At 36.1% G+C, this 25,951-nt stretch overlaps 1 protein-coding gene across 1 annotated transcript in view; it reads right to left on the reverse strand.

The window, feature by feature from the left end:
• LOC150101817 (protein NEDD1-like) overlaps positions 1–25,111 on the reverse strand; it is a 193,866-nt gene extending 168,755 nt beyond the window's left edge. Inside the window, exons 1-3 of the mRNA XM_090399912.1 lie at positions 25,058–25,111; positions 14,706–14,804; positions 1,685–1,804 (exon numbers count right to left, since the gene is read on the reverse strand). Coding sequence (XP_090256038.1) covers positions 1,685–1,804; positions 14,706–14,804; positions 25,058–25,111 — 273 coding nt within the window. The remainder of the gene's footprint in view (positions 1–1,684; positions 1,805–14,705; positions 14,805–25,057) is intronic.
• Positions 25,112–25,951: the final 840 nt, after the last annotated feature.

A 25,951-nucleotide genomic window follows, 5' to 3' on the forward strand; every position in this document is an offset into this window, starting at 1 on the left:
GGCATACTGCTTTCTGGGGATTTGGATTTGGTCAGGATATCTGTTATGTCTAAGCAAATATCATTGGCCACTGTAAGGATCTAATGCTCTATATATGCACCAAAAGCAATTCACTCACCACCCTAAAAGCATTCACAAAACATCCATGCCTATGGTGGAATTTCGATACAGCTTACTAGTTGGAGAGCAGATATGCTAATCACTTGAACAACTAGGTAGTCTTTAATGTAATACTGTGAAAACAATTCTTTCAGGGGTCTCCGATGTTCACAAAGCCTTATCACAAAATCATTCCTGTAGTGATGTTTATGATTCTGGATGATACCATGACCCACAGGTTGGGTTCAAGAAGAATTACAAGGAGGCAAACATATGACAAAAATATCATTTACCAGTGCCTGCACATCTAGATGTACTTACCATTTGAACGTACTTGCTATTTGTTACACATATTGTTATTAGCTTTGCCATCTTCAAATTTTCACAACACATTTCTATACTGTCTGGTATTCGTTTTCTACTCTGCTGATTAGATCTCCAACAAGGACCAACTTTTCCTCTTTATGTCAGTTGCCTTCTTTAATGACGTAAAATTCCTCCACTTCTCCCTTAGTTAAACCTTCCATAAGAGCAAATAAGTTTCATTGTCCAATCCCCCATCCTGATATTTACTTACAATAGTATTTGATATTGCCTGCCATTTCAGAAGATTATTTTTGCATTTGGTGCTGATGACTATAGCCACTCCTTCCTTTCTCTGATCATCACTGCCTGAATATAATACATTGTCATTATTTAGAATCCCACCTCTTTTTACCTCCTTCTTTGTTTCAGCAGTACACCAATGATATTGACATGGTACTTCTCTAATTCTGCTGTCAGTTCCACTTCTTTTCAATTTATACTAATGTTTATAGTGCATATCTTGAATTCTGCTGATGTCAAAAAAGTTTGAGTTTTTGTGCAGTATCTAGCTGAATTTCACTGTTTGTCCTGGTTCCCTGCAAAAACAGCCGGGTCCTTGTCTAACTTAGTAATACTAGCATGACTTTTCATCTTGTTATACCATCATTGTCTTTTGGTTTTTTATAATTAGCTACTACTACTTGTAACAAATTTCTAGCATTTAACGTAACATACAAATAAGGTTTGTAATAGTTCACAGTTGATTTTCTATTGCAGATATTTCTGTCATTCAAGAAAAATACAATGATGTCTATGACATATCAACTGACTCCTGGAGCAACAGCACTTTACTATGCTCAGAAAATCATATTTTCATTCTTCAAAAATTATGGTGTTGTGATGCCTGGGACATATTATGGTATTCAAAGAAATTGAATGGTGATATTATTCTTTGTAAAAATCCTACAACGACCTGTTTTTGCTTTTGCTTAATCTGTTTTGCATAATTTTACTACCACAAACAGCTGAAATGAAATCAAAATTGATATGACCCAACAAATTCTAATAAGAATTCTAAATAATTTCTAATTAATTAATTACTGAGTGAGTGAGTGAGTGTGTGTGAGTGCATGCACACATCATTATTGCTTTTCTAGAAAATGATGAAAATTTCACTTGTTCTAGGTGAGTACATGTAATTTTTTTCAAACTCTAAGGTTAAAAATAACATACATTAATAACTGTAGCATTGATATAATAGTTAATAATCATTACTTACTGTGAAACTCTTTCTGGCTTTTCGTGTTTTTAAATCCCACAACAGCACTTCACCTGTCAAGGCACCTATAGCCAGGAACCGAGGTGTTAAGGTACCAAATTTTGCATAAGTATTAATCACCTTTGAAGAAAATTAAACTAGTATTAATGACCAAAGTTAAATATATATGAAAAATAACTTTTCAAGCTGCAGACAATATCAAATCATACAAGCATAAGATTTCGAATTCTGTAAAATCCTCTTAAATGTTTTATAATGTTCTTAGGCATGCAAAAATAACCTGAAATTTTTCACATTTGCAAGAATCTGAAAAATATGCTAAAAAACTGATTGAGGCAGAATTTTTTTTTTATTTATTCGGGTTTTTTTATATCCATTACCGATGGCAATTGCTTTTATTATTAATTATGCAAGTGAAAAAAAAAAATTTTTATCTTCTTTAAGTGCAAGAAAATATGACCATACACAGTCTGATTTATTATCTTTGATTAGACAAGGTGATGGCCCTTTATTCTTACCACTTTAAACAACAAATGTTTCTTGTCACAACAAATGTGGCTTGAAAAAGTTCCATGTTTGGTCTCTAGAGCAAGGTTTCCAGACTGCATAAAAAAAAAACTAATAGACAAAAGAAATCCTTAACCTACTCACAGCATTAATTTACAAGAAGCTTATAACCTTTCATGCATGGGAATCATAAAAAGCCAAAACAATAGGAAAATTTTACAATGGAAATGTCAGAGGTTTTGCCAGAATATTGATAACAAGATTATGCTGGAAAAGCACAAGCCATTCTGTTTGTCTGCAGGAAACATATTTAAAACCCTGTGAGGACCCCCCCCCCCCCACCTTAGCAAATTGCACTGTTGTTCATAAGTACCAAACTGGAGATGGTGCTGCTCATGGTAGTGTAGCTATCCTAGTGGGCAATCACTAGCTTGATACTACTCAGTAATGATTCACTTATCTGTGGGCTTTCTTATTACAGTATGTTCCATATATTTATGAGTTAAATGATATTAAATTCGATGATCTTATATTGCAACTGCCTCAGATCATACTTCTCATGAGTGACTTTAATGGGCACACCCATTAAAGTCACACATGATTGGTAGTGCCAATACTAATGTATGAGGTTGAGATCACATCACCGAGTGAATGCTCAACAATCATGACCTTTCCCTTCTTAATAATAGTCAATAACTACTTTCCATATGCCTACCCACTTATATTCTGCAAAAAACTGGAGATATGGCACATTAAAAGATCATAACTTTAGTCTCAGAGGGCAACTTCCTGTATTTATTAAAAACTTTGTCTAGTTGAGTCTACCAAGTACGAGTGGGAAATGTGCTACCTGAGTCATATCATCAAAAAGAGGGTGTTCCCCAAGGTTCCATCTTAAGTGTGATACTCTGATGTTAAAGTTGATTCAATCATTGAACAGCTTCCTGGTTAATTCAATCATTGAACACTGTAGGCAATGTTCTATATGTTGATGACTTCACAATTTACAGTTGCTCTTGTAACGTGAGGGTAACTGAAAGACAACTTCAGCAAGCAACTGATCATCTCTCTCTCCATGGGATCTTAGTAATGGGTTCGAGTTTTCAGCAGAAAGTGTCTGTGTACACTTCTACCCAAACCCCATTCTTCACCCAGATCCAAAGTTATGAATGTGACAAACTATTATTCCAGCATCAACATAAGCCAAGTTCCTAGGACTAATCTTTGACAGAAAGTTTACATTCCTTACACAGATTTGTAAACTAAGAGGAAAGTGCAAGAGAGCAATTGCACACTAAATCCTCCACTGGAGTGGAGGATTTAGTGTGCAAAATCAATTGCTCTAATTCTAACAAAAGAGATTCATCCATCTACATGCAATTATTTAATATACTCAGTGCAGAATGTGCTGATTTCTTGAATTTATATGGATGGTTCCAAATCTGAGACCTCCATTGGCTGTGCTACTGTATTCCTGACTTTATCATATCCAATGACATCCCAATTGATTTCAGCAATTACATAGCAGAGCTGTATGCAGTTCAGCTTGTGCACACAAAACTGCTGCCAAAAGTGTATGATTTATACAGACTCAATGAATTCTATACAAGCCATTTCATTCCCTGTGCAATCCACGCAGTGCTTTGTGACGTTCTACAACCGTTGTACAAATCGAAGGTCTTTAATTTTGACATTCTGCTGTGCTGAATTCCCAGCCACACTGGAACTGATGGAAATAGACTGCAGATCAGTTGATAATTTTTCTACATGCCTTTGTGAGGTTCTACAACTGTTGTACAAATTGAAGGTCTTTAATTGAAGGTCAAAATGGAGACATTGCCCCCAGCAACACTGGAACTGAGGGAAATAGATTGCAGATCAGTTGATCATTTTTCTACATACTGTTTGTCACTCCCATATAAAGACTACAAACAGTTTATAAGATCAAATCTAATAACCCAATGGCAGTCATCATGGTAGTAAGCACTGACATAAACTGCATAAGATTAAGCCTGAAATTAAACATTGGCAATCTAGCCAACATAGAAAGAAAAGGGAGGAAGTTGTTCTTGCTAGGATCTACACAGATCACAGTCATTTTACATCTTTGTGTTTAATGAGAACTGATGGCTCGCCTATGTGTGAACAACGAAATGAACATCATTTTCTGATGAAGTGCCAGCACTTTACTTGGAAAAAGAATGAAATTTTTACTAATCTAGCTGAGCCATATACCCTCAGGCAGATCTTATCAGAATTGAGCAAACTATATGAAGTTTTTAACTTTTTAAAAATATTAATTTACACAAATACATTTGATTATATAAGATGTGGTAAAGAAGTGTGTGAGGAGTAGATTTTTTATATGGAGAGCTGTTGGTGAGTAGAATGCTTTACTGAAGTGCATTACAAAGTTCAACATGACACACATTGATTTTTAGTGGAACCTGTGACATAGTAATTAAATAATAAAGCAACACATAAAAACCACAGTGATATCTTTAATTAGTAAAAGGACAGATATTTCATACTAAAATTAATAGCACATCTTCAGTGTCTGTAGCAGTAATAGGAATAGAATACAAGCAAAACGTTCAGTGGATCACCTATTAAAATACAATTGTTACCGCGTGCTAGGAAATAATAGAAATAACAAATTTAATCTATTAAGATAAATGTTTTTTTTACATGAGATAAAAGTCTCCCAGATCTTTGAGAGAGACATACAGTCATTTCTATTTAAATTCAGTAATAATAGATTAAATTTGTTATTTCTGTTATTTCCTAGCAAGCAGTAACAATTGTATTTTAATATGTGATCCACCGAACGTTTTGCTTGTATTCCATTCCTATTACTGTTACAGACACTGAAGATGCACTATTAATTTTAGTATGAAACATCTGTCCTTTTACTAATTAAAGATATCACTATGGTTTTTACGTGTTGCTTTATTATTTAATGACACATTGCTGGTTGAGTGGGCCTTCCACGATAAGTCTCCTGACTCCATGTAGGTCACTGTAGTAATAATATTCTGTTAATATGTAGATACTGGTTTGTTTATTTTTTATCTGCTTTTAGTACATACATGATATTTATTAATTTATGTCTTTAATTACTCTGAAATTAAAGAGATAAATTAATGTTTCTTCACTTTTAAGAAGAGGTCTATTGGATATAATGAGTGGTCCAAGATAGTGGTGAATCTCCATTACTATCAGTGATGGCCCATGCACCTGTGTAAGATGCATGTTGTCATGGTGGAGGAAAAGCTACTGCATATTAGAAAAAAAAAATTCTCTGATTTTATGCCTTTAATTTTTGCAGTGTTCCAACAAAAAGGCATTAAGCTCCTCTACACCATTTACATCCCAAAAAAGTAGTACTGAAGTTTATCATACAGCCTAACACTGAAATTTACTGTTCAGCATACTGAAGCTTGTCACAATAAAAATGTTCATTTACCAATGAATGCCTATTAATGGAATCATTTCTGGAGCCAAGAAAAAATTAAATCATTGCATACTATTTATCTATGGTGAGAGTCTTCTTGCCTGCACCATTTTCACTGCAATAATTCTGAGACATCTAGTAATGTAAAAGTCAAACGAATCACAAAATTCAGACTACTGTGGTTTGTTTTGAATAAAAACATTATTTTTCAGCACTCCATCATAATTAAAACAAGTAACAAAATAACTGTAAACAATAATAAATGAGGTCCATCCACATAATGATACCACTTTATCATAATAATTCACTACATAGCTGTTTCTGGCATATGTGCAGTGGACATCATTTAACTTATTCTAGCAATGAAATGGTTTTGATAAAATCCAACTTGAAATGACTCGATAAATTTAGAGACCTTTTTTTTTTTTTAACATAAGAACTTCACAAATCTAACTGCATACACATTTTAATAAATAATTTATGCACATATACAACTGAATTATTACTCTAATTCTGCTTTAAGTAAACACAATGTTTTATACAGAAAAATGTGCTTTGCATCAAAGAAGCCGATTTTTTTTTTATTTTTTATGTTGGACCCATATATAGGAGGTTGGCTAGTCAACCTATAGTACGTTAGTACCGTATATGGGTGGTGGGTTGCGAAAGGAGAAACTTGTTTACATTAGATTTGAATGCCTGTATGTTGTATTTCTTGGGAAATACGTCTGGGGGGGGGGACTGTTTCACAATACTGCAGTAGCAGGGATGAATGAGGAGGAAAAGAAACTTATTCTGTGCATTTCGAGGTGTACTGTGAAAGGATGTTGGGTGGCAGCTGTACGTGTTCCGATGGGCTTAGTAAGTGGGGGAATTATTGATGCTGTTTCAGATGAACATTTCCCATGGAAATATTTATAGAATATACAGATTGCCGAGACCAGGCGTTTATGTGAGTTGGTGAGGGAATGGGTCATTTATTAGTCTAATTGCTCTCCTCTGTATTGAGTCAAGTATTTTGAGGGAGCTTTTTGGAGCCCGACTCCAGATGTGAGAACAGTATTCGAGAGCTGGGTGGATTTGTGACTTGTATAGTGTTAACAGCTGTTTAAAGGTGAAGTAGCATCTTGAGTGAAAGAGGAACCCTAGTTTTTTGGAAGCTGAGGATGCAATGGTTGTAATGTGTTTGTGCCAGGAGAGGCTTGATGTCAAGTTAATTCCAAGGAGAGAAATTCATCTTGTCTGAGAATTCGAGTGCTATCGAAAACAATGCTGGGGGGAAATGGTTCTTTTTTGTGAGAAATAAGAAAGAACTGGGTTTTACTAGCATTGAAGTTGACATGGTTATCTGAGCCCCATTGGCAGATGGCTTGGAGGTCAGAATTAAGGGCAGTGGTGGTTGATGTTCTGTGGGTTGAGGTGAGTTGTATAGAGTAGGGTTTATCAAATGAAAGGGAAGAATGTAATGTGCTGTTATCTGCAAAACTGTGTATTGGGTTAGAGGTCAACTGAAGTAGGTCATTGATATATAGAAGGAAGAGGGCCGGTGAGAGAACTGAACCTTGTGGGACCCCAGCATTTGTTGGATGGCGAGAGGATAGGGAGCTGTCTACCATCACACATAGTGTGTGTCCAGACAGGAAGCTGGCAATCCATCTGCAGAAGTCCTGAGGCAGTCCAAATGATAAGAGTTTGCTTAGTAAGCCTTTGTACTAGACTCGGTCAAAGGCTTTGGAGATATCGAGTGCAACTACTTGGGATTCACTGAATTTCTCAATGGCATTTGTCCAGTGATGGGTGATTTATGAGAGTAGATCTCATGTTGAACGGCTTTGACGGAATCCATACTGGTGGTCGCTTAATAGCTGGGTACCTTTAAGGTAGATTAGGAGTTGAGAGTTGATGATTTTCTCCATTACTTTAGATAGGACTGATGTGAGTGAGATAGGGTGGTAGTGATTTGTTACCCTTTTTAAGAATGGGTTCAATATAGACCAGTTTCCAGGTTTTAGGATATATACCAGTGAAGTAAGAGAGTGTATACAGGTGACATCGGATAGGAGTCAGTTCCAATGCACAGACCTTCAGGATAATCGGGGGAATGCCGTCAGGGCCAGGAGACTTTTTTGTGTCTAATTTAGATAACAGGTTTGTGATGTCTTTTTGGCAAAAGGATATGGGGGGGGGGGCATTATATGTTGGGCAGTTGGAATGACTGGAGGGCTTTTGCCATTGTCAGTTATGTGACATTGGAGGCAAAGTGTGATGCCAGGAAATTAGCTTTTTCTATGGCTAATGTTGATATTCAGCCATCTGGGTATGATAGAGGTGGGAATAGTGTAGGACAAATGTTACAGCCAATTGCCTTGGCAAGAGACCAAAAGGCATTGCTGCCGTTTGGACAGGCTGCAAGCTTCCTGCTTTTGGCCCGTTTAAATTCTGTTTTGGAAGTATTGATAAATTTCTTGCATTTGTTTCGGGATTCAGTATAGGCAATGAATGAGGATGGGGTTCTTGACTTAGAGCCAGTTGTGGTATGCCTGATTTTTCGTTTGTACAGCCTTGGCACATTTTTTGGAGAACCAGGGTTTAGTTAGGGGATGGAAGGTCTGAGTAGAGTGGGGAATATATGTTTTCATGCCAGTGAGGATCACTTTGGTGATGAGTTCAGTGCATATGTTTAGACTGGAAGGCCAGAAACAATAGTCTAACCATGGGAATGAAGCATAGTAGTCTCGGAGACTGTCCCATTTGGCACTGTTATAATGCCAAACTAGTCTTGTGTGGGGATGACAGTGTAAGCGTTATTGCATGGGGGAGGAGATAAGCACTAAATTGTGATCAGACTTGCCCAGGGGGCTCACTACATTCACTGCATATTTGGAGGGGATCATTAGTAAAGAAGAGATCTAGGGTATTTGGGGAGTGGTTTGGGTTATCTGATATTCTGGTCGGATTTTGAACAATTTGTGTGGGGGTCATTAGTTACTGCAAATGTTTCAGCATCTCTCCCTCCAGGATCTGTATAACTGGAAGAGGAAAGCCAATTGGTGTTATGGACGTTGAAGTCACCCAGGAGGATGATTTCGCTGTTGGGAGAATGAAACTGCAGAAAATCAACTTTTAAGGAGAGGAAATGAAAGAGATCAGAGTGATTGGTGGTATTAGGAAAGCGATAGAGACAGCACATGAATCTGATGGATGTGGGGGGAAGGATATCTTCAGCCAAAGAAGGTCGAAGTCAGGCGATTCTAAATTGTTTGCTCTCTAGAAGGGTATGTCAGAGCAGATATATGCACAAATGCCACTCTTGGGTTCGAAAGGAGTTAAATAGTGTATAGTTAGGAAGGTTGAGATGAATAGTGCTGGGGGAAGGAGATTTGAGTTTCTTTTAAAAAGAGTAGGCAGGGTTTGGTGGGGTGCTTAAGGGTCAAAGCTGTATAACTGGGAGGAGACCTCAACATAGCCTTTAAAGGAATGCGGAGAACCGACCAGGGCTTCTGACCAAATGTCCAATCCTCACCTTCTCGTGGAGCAGCCTGTTGGGTATCTACTTGGATACTGAACGAACGAGGATGGGCTGGCAATTTGGAATTTAGCCGACCAAATTATATTCTTATTGGTTAAACCAAAATAAAAAATGATGGTACAACATGACAAAATTTCATGCCGGCTGGGGCGTCGCCCGGTTAAACAAGGCCCCCGTTGTTTTCGCCAGGGAACCAGGGCGAACAACGAAAAGTCAGCTACTGGAACAAATCCGAAAACACACCCCAACTGAACATCACCAGAGTTAAAGATTGGTACTATCAACATTAGAAGCCTGAATGGCAAAGAAATGGAGCTAGCTGAAGAATTAGATATGTACCAGATCGACATAATAGGGATGACTGAAACAAAAAAGACAAAAACTGATGAGATCTTTCTGAGCAATAAATACAAAATGTTATATTCAGGAAATGACAATCAAGGAAAAGAAGGAGTAGCCATAGTATTCAACACAAAATACGAAGCTAATCTTCTTGAATGGTAGGCAGTCTCAAGTAGAGTGATGAGGACAAATATCAGAATGGGGAATTGGACAATGAGACTTATTTGTGCCTATGGTCCCACAGAAGGTTCCACTAAGGTAGAAATGGAGGAATTTTTTGATGCTTTAGAAAATGGAACTGACACAATGAAAAAGTAAAAGTTGGTCCTTGTTGGGGATCTAAATAGCAGAGTAGGAAATGATTGTCAGACATACAAAAAATATTTTGGGAAAATTTGGAAAAAAGAGCAAAGCTAATAATAATGGCAAATACTTGTTGGATTTCTGCTCAGGACATGGACTGGTTATTACTAACACCATGTTCCAACATAAAAATGTGCAGAAATTCACATGGAGAGAAGAGGCAAGGAATAAGAAAAGTCACATTGACAATGTTATTGTTGAATGTGATGTTTTCTCCTTGGTGCAGGACACCAGAGCGTACAGAGGATTTGAAATTGGAAGTGATCACTAATTAGTCTTGAGCAGGATAAAACTGAATTTCAAATTGAAAAGAATAACATGTAAGAAAGTTTTAAAGCGAATAAAAGTTGAGCAGCTCTCAGATGTGAACTGTAGACTAAAATACACAAAGATTATTAAAGAAAAAATGAAAGAGTTTGAGAACAGGAATCAAACCTTGAAGATTCAGTGGCAAGCCTTGAAGAAAGCCCTGATTGATTGAGCTAGAGAGACATGTGGTGAAGTTGTGTGCAAGGATAGAAAAATTAGAACTCTATGGTGGACACAGGAAGTTAAAGAGGTAGTGAAGGAAAAGAAGAAAGCATATCAAAAGTTCCTGGCAAATAAGTCAGCTTGTGCTCTTAGAGAATACAAAGGCAAATGTAAGAAAGCTAAACACTGTGTAAAACTAGCCAAACAAAAGTCATGGGAGGACTTTGGCAAGAACATAGAAAATAACTATCAAGTAGGTGGCAAAATATTCTGGAAGTTGTTGAAGCAGCTTAGGAATGGAGGAAAGAGTGCTGTAAAAGGAGTTAGAGATGATAAAGGTGATATGAAAATGGGAGAAAAAAATATCCTTGAAGTATGGAGTAATTACTTTGAAAAACTGCTAAATGAAACAAGCAGTGATGATAGCAAAGTGGTAAAAAACACTGACCAGGCATGCAGCCAGGAATACATATCCATACGTGAAGTAGAAAAAGCCATCAAAGGCTTGAAATGTGGAAAGGCAGCAGGAGTAGATGATATTCGACCAGAAATGCTGAAGTATGGTGGTATAAGAGTCTTACAGTGGCTGCACTGCATAGTTCAGAAAGCCTGGACAGAGGGACGAATTCCTGATGATTGGAGTCGAGCTCTCATAGTACCCATATATAAAAAGGAAAATAAAACTGAATGTGAGAATTGCAGAGGTATTTCTCTACTGAGTATTCCTGGCAAGATCTATGCAAGTATACTTGAGAAACAGTTGAGAAGAATTGTGGAAGAAAAGCTTGGTGAAAAACAAGCTAGATTCAGGCCAAATAGAGGATGTCAGGATCAGATCTTCACTTTACGACAAATAGTCGAGAAAGCATGGGAATATAACAAAGATCTGTATTTAAGTTTTGTCGATTTGGAAAAGGCATATGACAAAGTGGCAAGAGAGAAGCTATTCAATATGCCACAGTTATATGGTGTTAACGGGGCATTATATCAAGCAATACTTAGTCTTTATTTGAGTTACAAGTCAGCAGTTAGAATTGAAGTACAGGAAGATGGTTTAATGTTAAATCTGGTGTCAGACAAGCATGTACATTATCCTCTCTGTTATTCATTATCTATATTGATCACATTATGAAGGAAAGTGGTATTAAACATGATATCAAAATTGGAGATGTTAATGTCAGCGCTTTTCTTTATGCGGATGATGTTATACTTCTAAATAAATCCACTACAAGTCTGCAAGATTCTCTGACTAAATTGAATAACTGTTGTAATAGATATGGTATGAAGGTCAGCAATAAAACAACAAAAACAATGAAAATAGGCAGAATCATTGAAAATGTCAACTGTGTTATAAATGGAGAAACTGTGGAATAAGTAAAATATTTGAGATACTTAGGCATGATTTTTAGTAAAGATGGTAAATTAAATATATAGAAATAGACAACAGAATCAGCAAAGCTGGTATGGCGAGAAGTCAATTGAATAAATTTATATGAAATAAGAGAGATTTTAGTCGGAAAACTAAATTAGCTGTATACAAGAGCGTGTTCAAACCAGTTTTAACTTATGGATCTGAGAGCTGGGTCAGAAGTAAATCACTTGACCAAAGACTAGAGACCACAGATATGAGAGTCCTGAGAAAGATTAGAGGCGTGAACAGATGGCATCAATGATGTGATGGCAATATCATATTAAAAACGAGGATATTAGGAAAGAACTTGACATTGTCAGCATCCAGGAATGCGTTAGCAGAGCTAACCTCAGGTGGTATGGTCACTTAAACAGAATAGGAGAAGAAAGATTAGGAAAAGAAGTGTTCTCTGCCAGGTTGGCAGCAAAACGACCCAGTGGAAGACCAAGATATAGGTGGATTGATACGGTGCAAAGTGCCTTAGACGATAGAAATATAAGATCTGATAATGTTGGAGTGTTGAGAAGTAACAGACTGATTTGGAGGAAAATTGTAGATAGGAAGTTAATAATGATTTAATTTTTTTCATTTAGTACTATCATATGTACACCCCTTGAGGGTACATGGCAGGAATTTGATGATGATGGTAGTGGGATTTGGTGGACTGCAGATGGTAGTGGATGCTATTAAGGTTGAGTTGAGGCCACGGATGTTGGTGAAGTGGATATGCAAGGTTCTGTTAGGCATGGATTTGACCCCAAGGGTCTTGGACGTTTCCTATGCAGGGTCTGCATACTGGTGTGCTTCGTGGCTACTAGTGGCGTCACTTGGTTTTTGTACTAGTTTGGATTGTTTGCAGTCTATTACCCAACTGTTGTCTCCATTTTGGCGTTTCTCTTCAAGTTGTCTTCGGAGTTGGTGTCTTTGTTCTCTCTAAGCAAAGGTTGAATCATGTCGAGCACGTATGAGTGACTGGGTAGCTTGTTGTTTATCGCTGTTATAAATTTGGTTGTGTTTATTGGTGAGTCGCAGGTCACTTTCACGAGACGTGGAAAGTTCGTTCCATCCTTTCTTTTTTTGATGGGTCCGATACGATGGCATTTAATGATATTTATGGGATCGAAATTGCATTCTCCTGCAAGTTTGCTGACGTCTTCTTTTAAGGATGTAACATTTTCCGTCAGAAAGGTCAGGATAACAGCGTTGAGTTTCCTATTTTCGGCCTTGAGCGACTCATGTACCGATGATGTGATTAGTTCACGAAGTTCGTTAGCAGGCATGGGCTCTGGTCGTTGAGCGTCTCGAGCTTTGTTTCCAACTTTTTGATTTTGGAGAAGAAGGTATCGATCACAATATTAAGCTGTTGCTCGAGGTTATTGACTCTTCTGCCTAGGTTTAGTATTTGTTTTACCAAAGGGTGGCATGTCATACAGAAGTAGGGCTGGTTTAGGTCGATAAAAAGTTTGTGTGCAGATTCGTTTATTTTTGCGCAGGAAATATGCAGCCAGTTGCAACAGAAATCGCACAATATACCTTTTTTCCTTTCTTTGACTTCCGTTTCACAGCTGCAGCACTTCGTAATGTTATTCGATTTGTTGGTGATCAGCGACGCTACACTGACAGGACTCGAGGTAGTCTTCTGTTGTTGGCTGCCATCTTTACTTTGCATGGTAGGCATAGTGCTTTCACATGGCTGTTTTTTAGTTGTAAAATATAGCAGATTTAATGGACTATGGGTACTTACGAGTTATACTGTAGTAATCAGCTGCTTAGTACCTTCTGTTACTTTTCCATTTGCTGCTTATTTTGCATAAAAAACACTTACAATTACGATAAAATGTGGGAGCACAAGTTTAACATTACTTATCCACAGATGTCACCTATACTTTTTTGAAAATTTTTTTGATCTACTAGTAAATTTGCATAAAAGATATTTATAGGTATTATTTCTGGAAAAATTACCATGTTACTCCTCTTTTCCGATAAACCCTTTACCTTCCTCAAAAAAAAACAAATTTCTATTTCAGTTCCCTTTTTCCATCTCTCCCCCATCAAAAAAAGCACTCCGCCCACCCTTAATAATAATATTATATATAAAAAACCCAGGTTTTTTCAAATTAATTCTCCCACATTGCCTCAACCCTCCCCCCTACTTTTTCCAAAATCCCCTTTCTTAACAGCAGAAGTATGCACATCGCAGAAAGAAGACAGCCAACAACATCCAAGCAAGGTATGTCCATAATTTCTTCCTCTATTATTCTGCATATATTCGTCTCTATAATACATCAGTAATGCCCTAAGAATTTTTGAGTAGAAAGCCAATGACACAAAAAAGGAGCACTCCTAAACAAAAGCAGGCAAAATAGCCATGAAAATAATTGCATAAAAGATCCTAAAAACCAAACTTCATTAACCATAGTGCTAGCCTTGAAGTGTTTATATGTCAATAATTATATGGATGCGAAGTGTCCATTGAAGTTGATACAACATTTGGATACTAGTGAAACAACATGGATATGAAACTTATATTTTATCCATATAGCCATTTGGCTAGTTTAACCAAGTAAAAAGAGGAATTATTATTTTATGAATGAATCGATGGGCAGGCAAAGCAAAATGCACTAACAAGCAATTTTCAACAATGCTTTTCTAAAAAAAAAAAACTTCAGATAATACTAGACAATAATATAGTACTTTAGCATTTTTAAGAGCATCTTTAACAAATTATTAACATTTTGTAAGTTACAACTAACATTTAATGAATCAGACTAATAAACATGGATTATCAGACTAATAATATAATCAAATTAATAAACATGGATAAATGAAGAGGCAATTATATGTTCATAAAACTTCTGCATTAAACATATCACAATTTGCATACATACAAATATCACAGTGTTTCCAAAAACAATTATTATTTCATTAACTAAAACCTTCTTACCCCTGTTACAACTTCAATACTATGAAGAGCATCACTTTTCAGAAGCGTCAAAAAAATCTTTTCTCCATTATATGGCACAGACACAATTTGATTACTTAGCTAAGTTAAGAAATTTTAATTTGATCATTATTCTGAATGTAAAAATAACATTCTTTTAATAAAACTGAACTTTGATATTTACAGCTTAATTATTTGCAGTTTTGGCTATCTGCTATAAATTTATTGAGTTATATATAAGGAATGTATGGTAATTCCATTGCACAAGGGTGGTGCAAAGACCATGTATCAAACTATCGACCAATTAGTATCTCAGGAGTGGTGGTGAAGATTTTGGAAAACTTGGTAACAGCTCGCATTCAGAAATGGGTTGACAGTGAACCTCTACTTTGCAATGAACAACATGGGTTTACTAAGGGAAGACCATGTTTTAGCAACTTGCTCACATTCTATAACAATGTTACCATTGAACTAGACAAGGGAAATTGGATAGATACACCATGATACTTTTGGATTTTGCTAAGGCTTTTGACAGAATACAGCATGGAAGACTGTTGTATAAATTGGAGAAAATGGATCTGGGTTACATTACACAATATTAGCATGAATAAGAGGATGGCTGACTGACAGATATCAAAAAGTGGTATACGGGGGATCTGAGTCTGCAAGGTTTAAGGTAACAAGTGGTGTACCAAGGATCAGTGCTTGGTCCACTGTTATTCAATCTGTACATTAATGATACTGGGAAGGATTTGACAAGCGACATAGTTATTTGTTGATGATGCAAAGATAGGTAGGATAATCAGGAATGCTGTGATATGCAGCCTTTGCAGAATGATTTAAATAGGCTGGAATTGCGGCAAATGGTTGTCAGTTCAATGTCAGTAAATGTACAGTCATTCGCTTCGGCATGATTAGATATCCAATGTCATATTATATTAGTGAAATTAGGCTAGAAGAAACTGACGAGGCTAGGGATCTTGGTGTGTTAACAGATAGGAAGTTGAAGTTCAGGTGCCATGTGGCAAAGATTGTAAATACAACTCGAATGATAATTGCAATGCTGAAACGAACGTTCCCATGTAAAGATAAGAATATTATTTTGCCTTTTTACAAGGCCTTGATAAGACTTCACTTGGAATATTGTGCACAGGTCTGGTCTCCTAGTTTCCGTTGTGATTCTGATATACTGGAGAGAGTACAAAGGAGAGCGTTAAAAATGATATCAGGATTGTGGAATACTGATTATGAAGACACATTGAGAATTTGTAGACATGCAGACACTAACAGGAGAAAGAGGGGGGGGATAATGTGATTGAGACTTGCAAACTTCTGAAAGGGACACACAGGATTTCAACTGATGGAATTTTTCAATTTATAGGATGGGGAAAGGACAAGAGGGCATCCTTAGAAACTGAGAATGAAAGCCACCAAGAAGGGTATGAGGGCAAGATTTTTCTCTCAGAGGGTGGTGCATGGTTGGAATGAATTGGCTTTGGATGTGGTGAGTGCAAGCAGTGTGAATGAATTCAAGAATAAGTATGATAGCTGGTGTGTGTAGTATGCGGCCTCCCTCGATGAGTCACTGACTCCCTAGAGGTCTCTCATAATAATAATATATGAGGGTGATCTGAAAAGTCCCCTCTACAGCTGCAATCACTTCTTGATTCAAAGAAAAACACTGACCAGCGAGGAAGAGTTTTAGTTTTGGGAAGAGATAGAAGTCAGAAAGAGCCAAATCTGGGGAATAGGGTGGATGTTCCAACAATTCATAGTACAGATCCCTTAATTTTCCCATCGCCAAAACACCTTTGTGAACAGGTGCATCGCTCTGATGAAAGATGATTTTTTTTTTCTTCTGCAAACCAGGTCTTTTCTCATTAATTTTTTCTTCTAGTCTGGATAAAAGATCGGAATAATATTCCCCAGTTATTGTTTTACCCTTTTCAAGATAATTAATAAACAAAATGCCTTTAGCATCCAAAACACCGATGCCATGACCGTTCCTGCTGATGTAACCGAATTTGTCTATTTTGGCACTGAACAATCGGCTTCTGTTCACTGTTTTGATTGCTGTCTGGATTCTGGTGTGTAATGGTGAATCCAAATCTCATCCATAGTAATAAATTGATGCACAAAATCAGTTTTATTCTTGTTAAAAACACTCCAAGCACTGTTCAGATATTTTCATGCAAGTGCATTTTTGATCTGCTTTGAGCAAGCGTGGCACCCATCATGTGCAAAGCTTTTTCATTTGCAATTCTTCATGCAAAATATATCCTACATGTTCTTTGGAATGCCTGTAGTCTCAGCAATTTCACACACTTTGACTTGCCACTCATCCAATACAATATCATGCACTTGAACAATGATTTCTGGTGTTGTTACACTTTTTGGATGTCCTTCACGTCCATCATCAAGGTTGGTACGGCCACATTTAAACTCGGCAGCTCATTTCTTATTTGTCGAAAAAGAAGGAGAAGAGTGCCCATAAACTTTTATGAACTTCAGATGAATTTCTTTTGGCGTTAAACCTTCTTTTACAAAGAATTTTATAACTACACGATACTCAATTTTATCCATTTTAAGGGATACAGACAACATCTTTGCTTCAGACAGCTGTATAAAACAAACTACTTGATAGAATGACTTGCAATTTCACATGGATACTTATGACAGATGTACTAACTTAGAAAAAAAAAATCTTGCTGATAGTGTTGCCATCTATGGTCGAGGCCAAGAACTTTTCAGACTACCCTTGTATATTGCTTTAACAGCCCTACTTCAATAGTGGCATTATAATAATTATTATTATTTATATGGGTACTCCATGGAGTCAAAAGACTCAACATGGAAAACCTACTTTATCCATTAACACAATACCTATCATACATCTCCTTAATCCTATTCACTGTTGGAATGCTCACAACCACCTCTGGCAATCCATGCCACTCATTTACCTCTTCATGTAAGGAACCTAGTCTGCACACCCCTAACTAACCACACTTTTTGACAACTTCCATGTGTTTTCTCCCTACTGCCCTGTATTGAAAAATTTCTTGTGTCAATCATATAGAATCCCTTCGGTAACTTATATTCCCTCTTCTCTGCCTGTCAGATAAACTCTGCAACCCACACACCCTCAATCTATCGTCATAGGGAACATTCCACAGACCTGTCACTAGCTTACTCACTCATCTTTGAATCCTCTCCACAAATAATATCCTCCTAAAAGAAAAATAACCTCCCAATCTTTACATGTCATTGTGTTTTTCAGCATTCGAGTAATCCTCCGAACTATTCTGCCAACTCTTGCTATATATTCTCTGAATTTCAAATCTTTATCCACCATCCCCTCCCCCAGATCCCTAGCCTCATCAATTTAACGCAAACTAGTACCATGAATATGATACGAAATGTCCATGGTCCACACTGTCAATTTACTTAAATCATTCTGTACGACATCTACATCACCTTTGTCGACTATTGCCTTCTCTAGTTTTGCATCATCAGGAAACAACTAAATATCCCCCTTCAAATAATCATGTCAATGATTGCACAACTGGGCATCATGAGTTCAGCCTGAAATCAATCCAAAATAAGCATATTCGCAACGTTCTTGGACTAAATTAGAAGTGTGAAAAAAAAAAAAAAAAAGTAAGTACTTACAGTATGAATTTATATTTAAAAAATAAAACAAAAGCCACTTTAAAACATATACCCTTCACCCCCCCCCTCTCTGCATGCCATAAAAGAAAGATGGGGAAAAGATAAAACAGATAAAATATGGTTGATTTTATTGTTTTAAGATTTATAAACAATACTAAAAAATCAGTAAACAAATGAACCTTCATTTGAAAAGGCAATCTTTCATTATTACCCCATTTCTCTCTGTCTGAAAATAAACTCTTTTCTTAATATGGTATTACTAACTTAAAATTTTCCTTCAGTAAAATAAAGTTCGTTTTTTTTTTTTCTCTCTCTCGCACCTATAGTACATTTTGCACTGGTGCTGGACTAAGGATTTTTCCCCCATTTTTATCAGTTATATATATATATATATATATATATATATATATATATTAATTTATTTTTTACACAGCCTGCAAACCCTACTCTAGAGATCAAACATTAAACTTTTCAAGTCATTTACATTTCAGGCCTCCAAACAAGCAGGGTGGTAGTCTCATATGGGACGTTGAAATTTATCTCCCATCTAAAATATTTGAAAAATGAGATTATACCTAATTATTTGGTATTATGAGTGTACCCAGATTTGGACATACTGTAGTTTCCTTCTTTTTTTGCAAACATATAGGCCATTTTGAGGCATCTTGCACAGGAGTGGTTTATTTCACTTCTGTGTGAGAGGTAAGTCACTTCTGTCATCCATGTTCAAACATTAGAATGAACAGTATTCATGCTCAGCAAGATCAGGACCAGTTTTTACAAGAAAACACTGTTTTTTGTTTTCCTTCCAACCTGTACAAAATGTCACTACATAATATTCACTAGTCACATTTTCTAGTGCAGTTCTGTCATTGCTTGTTTAATTTAACAGTAATTACTTTCAAATATAATTACTCCAGACATCTTGGATATACTTATATTCAGTTTTCATGTCACCATTGATTCCCTTTACTTTACTCTTTCCTTCACTTGAAGGTGCTAGCATCATCCTTAGTAGTGACTGCCATACATGTACTGCTCAGATAAGTCATTATTTTTTAGTAGATATTAGTGATATTTAAATTTAAAATATCTTTCTGTAAGTTATCTTCAGAATTTGTAATTATCTGATCATCAGCAAAAAAAGGAGAGTATTTAAGTTCACAGTAGGAGAAAGTTTAATACCGTGATGGGAATTTTTGTTCCATTTTATTATTATTTCATTTAGATAAATATTAAAAAGAGTTGCTAAAAGGGGACATCATTGTCGGACTCCTTGGTTTCTCTCTCTTGTGCATGATAGTTCACATGTTAAGTTTGTATTTGATTATTTTCATATATACTTATAGATTTTAGAATATTATCTGGTATTTGTCTTTCTTTTAATATGTTAAATAAAATGCTATTTTTTTTAACTTTGTCAAATGCTTTTTCAAAGTCAATAAATAGAATATGTGTTTCTAAATTGTATTCTCTTCTATCCTCTATTATTATCATCATCATCATCAAATTCCTGCCATGTACCCTCAAGGGGTGTACAGGATATGATAGTATTACATGTAAAATTAACATCATTACTAATTTCCTACCTACAATTTTCCTCCAAATCAGTCTGTTACTTGTCAAGACTCCAACATTATCAGACCTTATATTTCTATCATCTAAGGCACTTTTTACCATATCAATCCACCTATATCTTGGTCGTCCTCTGAGTCGTTTTCCTGTCAACCTGGCAGAGAACAATTACTTTTATAATCTTTCCTTGCCAATTCTGTTTAAGTGACCATACCACCTGAAATTAGCTTGCTAACGCATTTGGGATGCTGACAATATCAAGTTCTTTCCTAACATCCTCGTTTTCAATATGATACTGCCATTGATGCCATCTGTTCGTGTCCCTAATCTTTCTCAGGACTCTCATATCTGCAGTCTCTAGCCTTTGGCCAAGTGTTTTACTTCTGACCCAGCACTCTCTTATTCCATATGATTTTATTCAATTGACTTCCTACCATACCAGCTCTGTTGATTCTGTTGTCTACTTCCAAATATAATTTACCATCTTCACTAAAAATCTTTGTCTTGTTATTGCTGACCTTCATACCATATCTTACAACAGTTATTCAATTTAGTCAGAGAATCTTGCAGACTTGTAGCGGATTTATTTAGAAGCATAACATTGTCTGCATAAAGCAAAGAGCTGACATTAACATCTCCAATTTTGATATCATGTTTAATACCACTTTCCTTCATAATGTGATCTATATAGATAATGAATAACAGAGGAGGATAATGTACATCCTTGTCTGACACGATATTTAATTAAACCATCTTCCTGTACTTCCTTCAATTCTAACTGCTGAGTTACAACTCAAATAAAGACTAAATATTGCTTGATATAATGCCCCATTGACACCATACAACTGTAGCGTATTGAATAGCTTCTCTCTTGTCACCATGTAATATGACTTTTCCAGGTCTACAAAACTTAAATACAGATCTTTGTTATACACCCATGATTTCTTCACTATTTGTCGTAAAGTGAAGATCTGATCCTAACAGCCTCTATTTGGCCTGATCTTATGGAAGAAAAGCTTGTTATTCACCAAGCTTTTCTTCCACAATCCTTCTCAACCGTTTCTCAAGTATACTTGCATAAATCTTACCAGAAACACTCAGTAGGGAAATACCTCTGTAATTCTCACATTCAGTTTTATTTACCTTTTTATATATGGTACTATGAGTGCTCTACTCCAATCATCGGGAATTAGTCCCTCTGTCCAGGGACGAATTCCCGATGATTCCCTGTTGAGTATTTTTTACCACAGTGCTATCACTGCTTGTTTCATTTACCAATTTTTTGACATAATTACTCCATACTTGTGATACTCCATACAGTGATCTGCATTATTCTCCCAACACCACAGATATTATTGTTAACCAGCACTCTTTTTTTCTCTCTCTCTCTCTCTCTCTCTCTCTCTCTCTCTTTCCCTCTCCCCAAATACATTACAGATGTCAGGTATCCTCTTAGGAATTTAACCTTATCTATGTTTTCCTATGTGTCCTTTTTTAAAGTCAATCTCAGCCCACTGTCCTTTGGTATTTCAGTGATACTAAATGAGATGATCACTGTGATTTCTGTGCCTCTTTTCTAATGTGTAATTACTGTTTTTATTTCTTGATTGCTGAATAAATGAAATAATCTTCTGACAAGAATGCAAAAACAATCTGATAAAAGTTCAGTGTATCTCAAATGACTCAAGTCAAAAACTCCAGCTTCACACTCAACCCACACACCTGTAAAAAAAAAATAAAATAAATCAGACTTTCAAAGAGCAACTGCAGATAATGTTTCCTACAAATGAAACCAGGAAGATTTCCAAAACAAATCTAAATTACAAACCATTAGGAAAAAGAAAACCAGGATGTCCTCTAAAGAGAATCAATGATGACTTCTAAGGCCAGAATAGGCCACTCTAGGAACTAAATCCTTGAAAAGCATGATGATGATAATATTTCCTACTCAACTGGCAGTGTAGGAAATATTATTAGGGGCACCTTCTGCCCTTCTATGTTTCCACCTCTCCTAGATCTAGATAGCATCACAAAACATCATCTAAAGATGATAAAGTTGACCTCTTAGTTGTGGTCTACAACTCCAATTCTTGTGTAGATATCACGTCACACTATACTACAACTAGCCTACCATATGCCTCCTATTATCTTTGGCCAGAAAGAGAAAGATATCAGGTAAAAGAAATTTTATTAGTTTAGCTATAAGGCTCCTGTTCTAGATAGTATTCCATCTAATCATGCTCCAGAATTAAGTTGTCATACCTATCCGGTATCTATCCAGCAGCACAGAAGCAAGCCTATATCCAGACATCCCCAAAAAAAAGAGATAAAAAGTCAGTGAGCAAACTATCCTCCCACTTCCCCAACTTCGATCCTCTTGAAAACAATAAAAATAAAATAAAAAATCAACAGAAAATATCACTGCCTGTTAGTGACAACCAACATAGATTCTGACATTCTAATTCCACATCCGATCCTTAGCCAATACTTTGGACACAAGCCATGGAAAGATGTAGAAAAAGTCACTGGTTTTTCTTAACATTTCTAAGGCATTCAATCAAGTGTAGCATAGAGACTTCCTTCCCAAGCTACCAACTTATAGTATGCCCTCAGTTCTTTGCAACAGTTCAATAGTTTACTATCATGTTGTTCATTATGTGTCATTGTGAACAGTTTCCTCTAGTTTCTGATAGTTTTTTTCTGATACAAACCGTAAATCATATCTAGTTTTGTTCACAATACACTTCATTACTCTTCTTCTTCATTCAACAAGCCACGCAGCACTCAAATGATTCAGGTTTCAAAATCTTCCATAAGTCTTAAATAGGGAGATCACATTACAATTTTCCAGTGAAAGGTGAGAATAATCTAGTCAATTTCAATGTTACAAAAACACAGTCCTTTCTTATTTCTTGTAAGACAGCACTCACTTCAGTTCCCCTTATTTTTGATAATATTTGGATCTCCAATCAAGATAAGATTTCTTTTCTTGAGCTGAAATACATACCTAGCTTTTCTTGGTACAAACATATTACATTCACAGCCTCCTCAGCCTCTGAAAAATATGGTTTCCTCTTCCATTCAAGACACTTCTCATCTGTACAACCAATATTATATAAACCCCCAAATCTACCCAAATCCCAGAACCAACATTCCCTCTCATTTTTACTAGCCCATATGTGCATAAAAAAATAAAATTAAAAACATTTTATGTGTAAGTTTCCAGTCTCAAACTCAATGTGTGCAATAGTCTGTGTTGTTATTTGACATTTCAACACATTTGTTCAGCCGCCCAAATTTAATCAAATTTACAGTCCTATTCCACTTTCCTTTCAATGAAAAAAGTGCAATTTTTTTTCATCTAGCTATAACCTGTAAAATTGTGAGCACTAAATTAATTCATAGCTACAAAAATTCATCACTGTCACTTGGACTGCAAAAAGTTCAGGTGACTGCACTGTCTAGACCAGTGGTTCTCAACCGGTGTTCCACAGAAGGTGATGTTCTGCGAGAAGTTCTGGAATTTGTCATTTTTAAATTAATTTGTCAGCACAAGTTAATTTAATGATGGTTTAATTGATGTTTAATTAATTATTAATCCATAATTATCAATTATTGATTAATAATAAAAAATCAGCTAAAATACCAATTAATTATTAATTTATACATTACAAAATAACGAAGGTGTCCCATCAAAATTTCAGGATTTGTAAAGTATTCCGTAGTCGAAAAAAGTTTGAGAAACACTGGTCTAGACAGTAGATGTTCTAAACCAATATGGCTTTGCAACATGCTAACATCAGCACACTAACTGTCTCATTAGACTTTACATGGCACTGCTGTGTTATAGATCTTGCAATCCTTTCCTGGATGAGATGATAATCACTTTATTACAATGAAAATTTAAATCGATTATTACAATAAAACAAGTAAAAAAAATTCATATTTTATCTATCACAGAGGAGTGATCACAAAAGCACACAACATATAACTGAATAAGAACATGAAATTTCAACAATTATTATTATTAAGAGAGACCTCCAGGGAGGCAAGGACCTATCGAGGGAAGCCACATACTATACACACCAGCTGTCATACTTGCTCATGAATTCATTCACACTGCTTGCACCACACAACTCTATGAGAGAAAAATCTCGATCTCATCCCCTTCTTGGCAGCATTCATTCTCAGCTTCCAAGGATGCCCTCTTGTCCTTTCCCCACTATTCATAAAAACGAATTCAGGGCAGGAGTGATGAGCTGAATAGTGATCCTTTAAGTCGCTATGTGAGATTTAGAGTGATCTTGTGGATCACTCAGAGTTTTTGGAGAGGTATCCTCACATTTAAACATACCTCAGCATCATGCAGTTGTTTGCTTACACTTAAATAGAGGATTAAAAAATAATATATTTTCTAGTCAAGCGTAATTTGCTTTATCACATCAGATCTGATGCAGAGTGATGGTGAAAATAATTTAAGATTGAATTAAGACCACAGTTGTTAGTGAAGTGAATATTATTATTAAGAGAGATCCCCAGGGTTAGGGACTCATCGAAGGAGGCCACATTCTACACGTACCAGCTATCATATTTGTTCTTGAATTCATTCACTGCTTGCAGACACAAAATCCAATAGCCATTCATTCCAATCACACACCACTCTATGAAAGAGAAAATCTAGATCTCATTCCCTTCTTGGCAGCATTCATTCTCAGCTTCCAAAGATGCCCTTGTCCTGCATGACCCTTTCAGAAGTTTGTATGTCTCAATCATATCATCCCTCTTTCTCCTTTTTGCTAGTGTCTACAGTCTATAAATTCTCAATCTGTCTTCATAATCAGTATTCCACAGGTCCTAATATCATTTTTAACACTCTCTCCACTATAACAGAATCACAATGGAAACCAGGAGACCAGACCTGCACACAATAGTCCAAGTAAGGTCTTATGAAGGCCTTGTAAAGATGTAGATCTTGATCTAGATACAGGAATGGCTGGTTCTGTTATTTCTGGTGAAAATGACAACCTCCCAAATATTTGGTGTTGTTTTACAGCTAAATTTGTTTCAATTAGGAATGCTCTTTTTCCAATAATAAGTTTTCTTCATCTTACTGCATGAAGGGTATCCACCAGCAAATGGACTTGGTCCATGTCCATTTCATCCATTCTGATTCACAAACATACAATTTTAGGGTTTTCTATGTTTAGCTATGTTTTCTATCTGGTCTATTACACTGTTCATGATAGATTTTTTTACACTGGCAGTGTAAAAACTCCCTTAATATGTACACACTGGGTACCAATAATGAGTAGGTAAAAATGAACATAGCATTATTTGCATTCAAGAATATGTGAGCAGAGCTAATGTAATGCAGCATGTTCATTTAATACAACTAGAGAAGCAAGGTTAGTAAACACAGTGTTGGATGCCAGTGCTGGCTAGCCCTGCAACCAAATAAACTAAAGCATAAATCCAGAATTTCATACCTATCAACTCCACATGTTCTGTAGCTAGTTTGCCAGACTGCAAGGGTGAAAAACCCAAGTTTACAGATGAAAAGAACTTATAAAAGTTCTTTGCATATGACATAGGATTTGAACCTCAATCTTTCCAACCTAAAGATGAATGTTGCATCATCTTTGCCACTGCTGGGGCAATGCAACAAATATAAGATTGCCAAGATCACAGGAAAAAAATCCAAAGGAATTTCAAGATTGATGCACTGAGAGTATCTAAGAAAATGGATAGAAATCTGATACATAACAGATTAAGTCGAAAAAAAAAACTGTTGACAGGAAACTAGTGATTCTGAATTAATTGTGTAGCTCTATCACGGTATGCTGTATACCTCTTGAGAGTACATAAGAAGAAACGAAGATATTTTAAGGTTATGTACAAATTGATTATTAATAGAGGTCTCCATTATTTTAGAAAGAATTAATGAAATTGATGAAAAATGTTTGCTGCTTTTCTTAGCAAAAGGTTTGAAGCGAGTTAGTTTCCAA

This window comes from Typopeltis vanoorti, chromosome 11 (genome assembly GCF_054136105.1).
Source record: "Typopeltis vanoorti isolate ZY-2024b chromosome 11, IOZ_Tvanoo_1.0, whole genome shotgun sequence".
Classification (NCBI taxonomy): domain Eukaryota; kingdom Metazoa; phylum Arthropoda; class Arachnida; order Uropygi; family Thelyphonidae; genus Typopeltis; species Typopeltis vanoorti.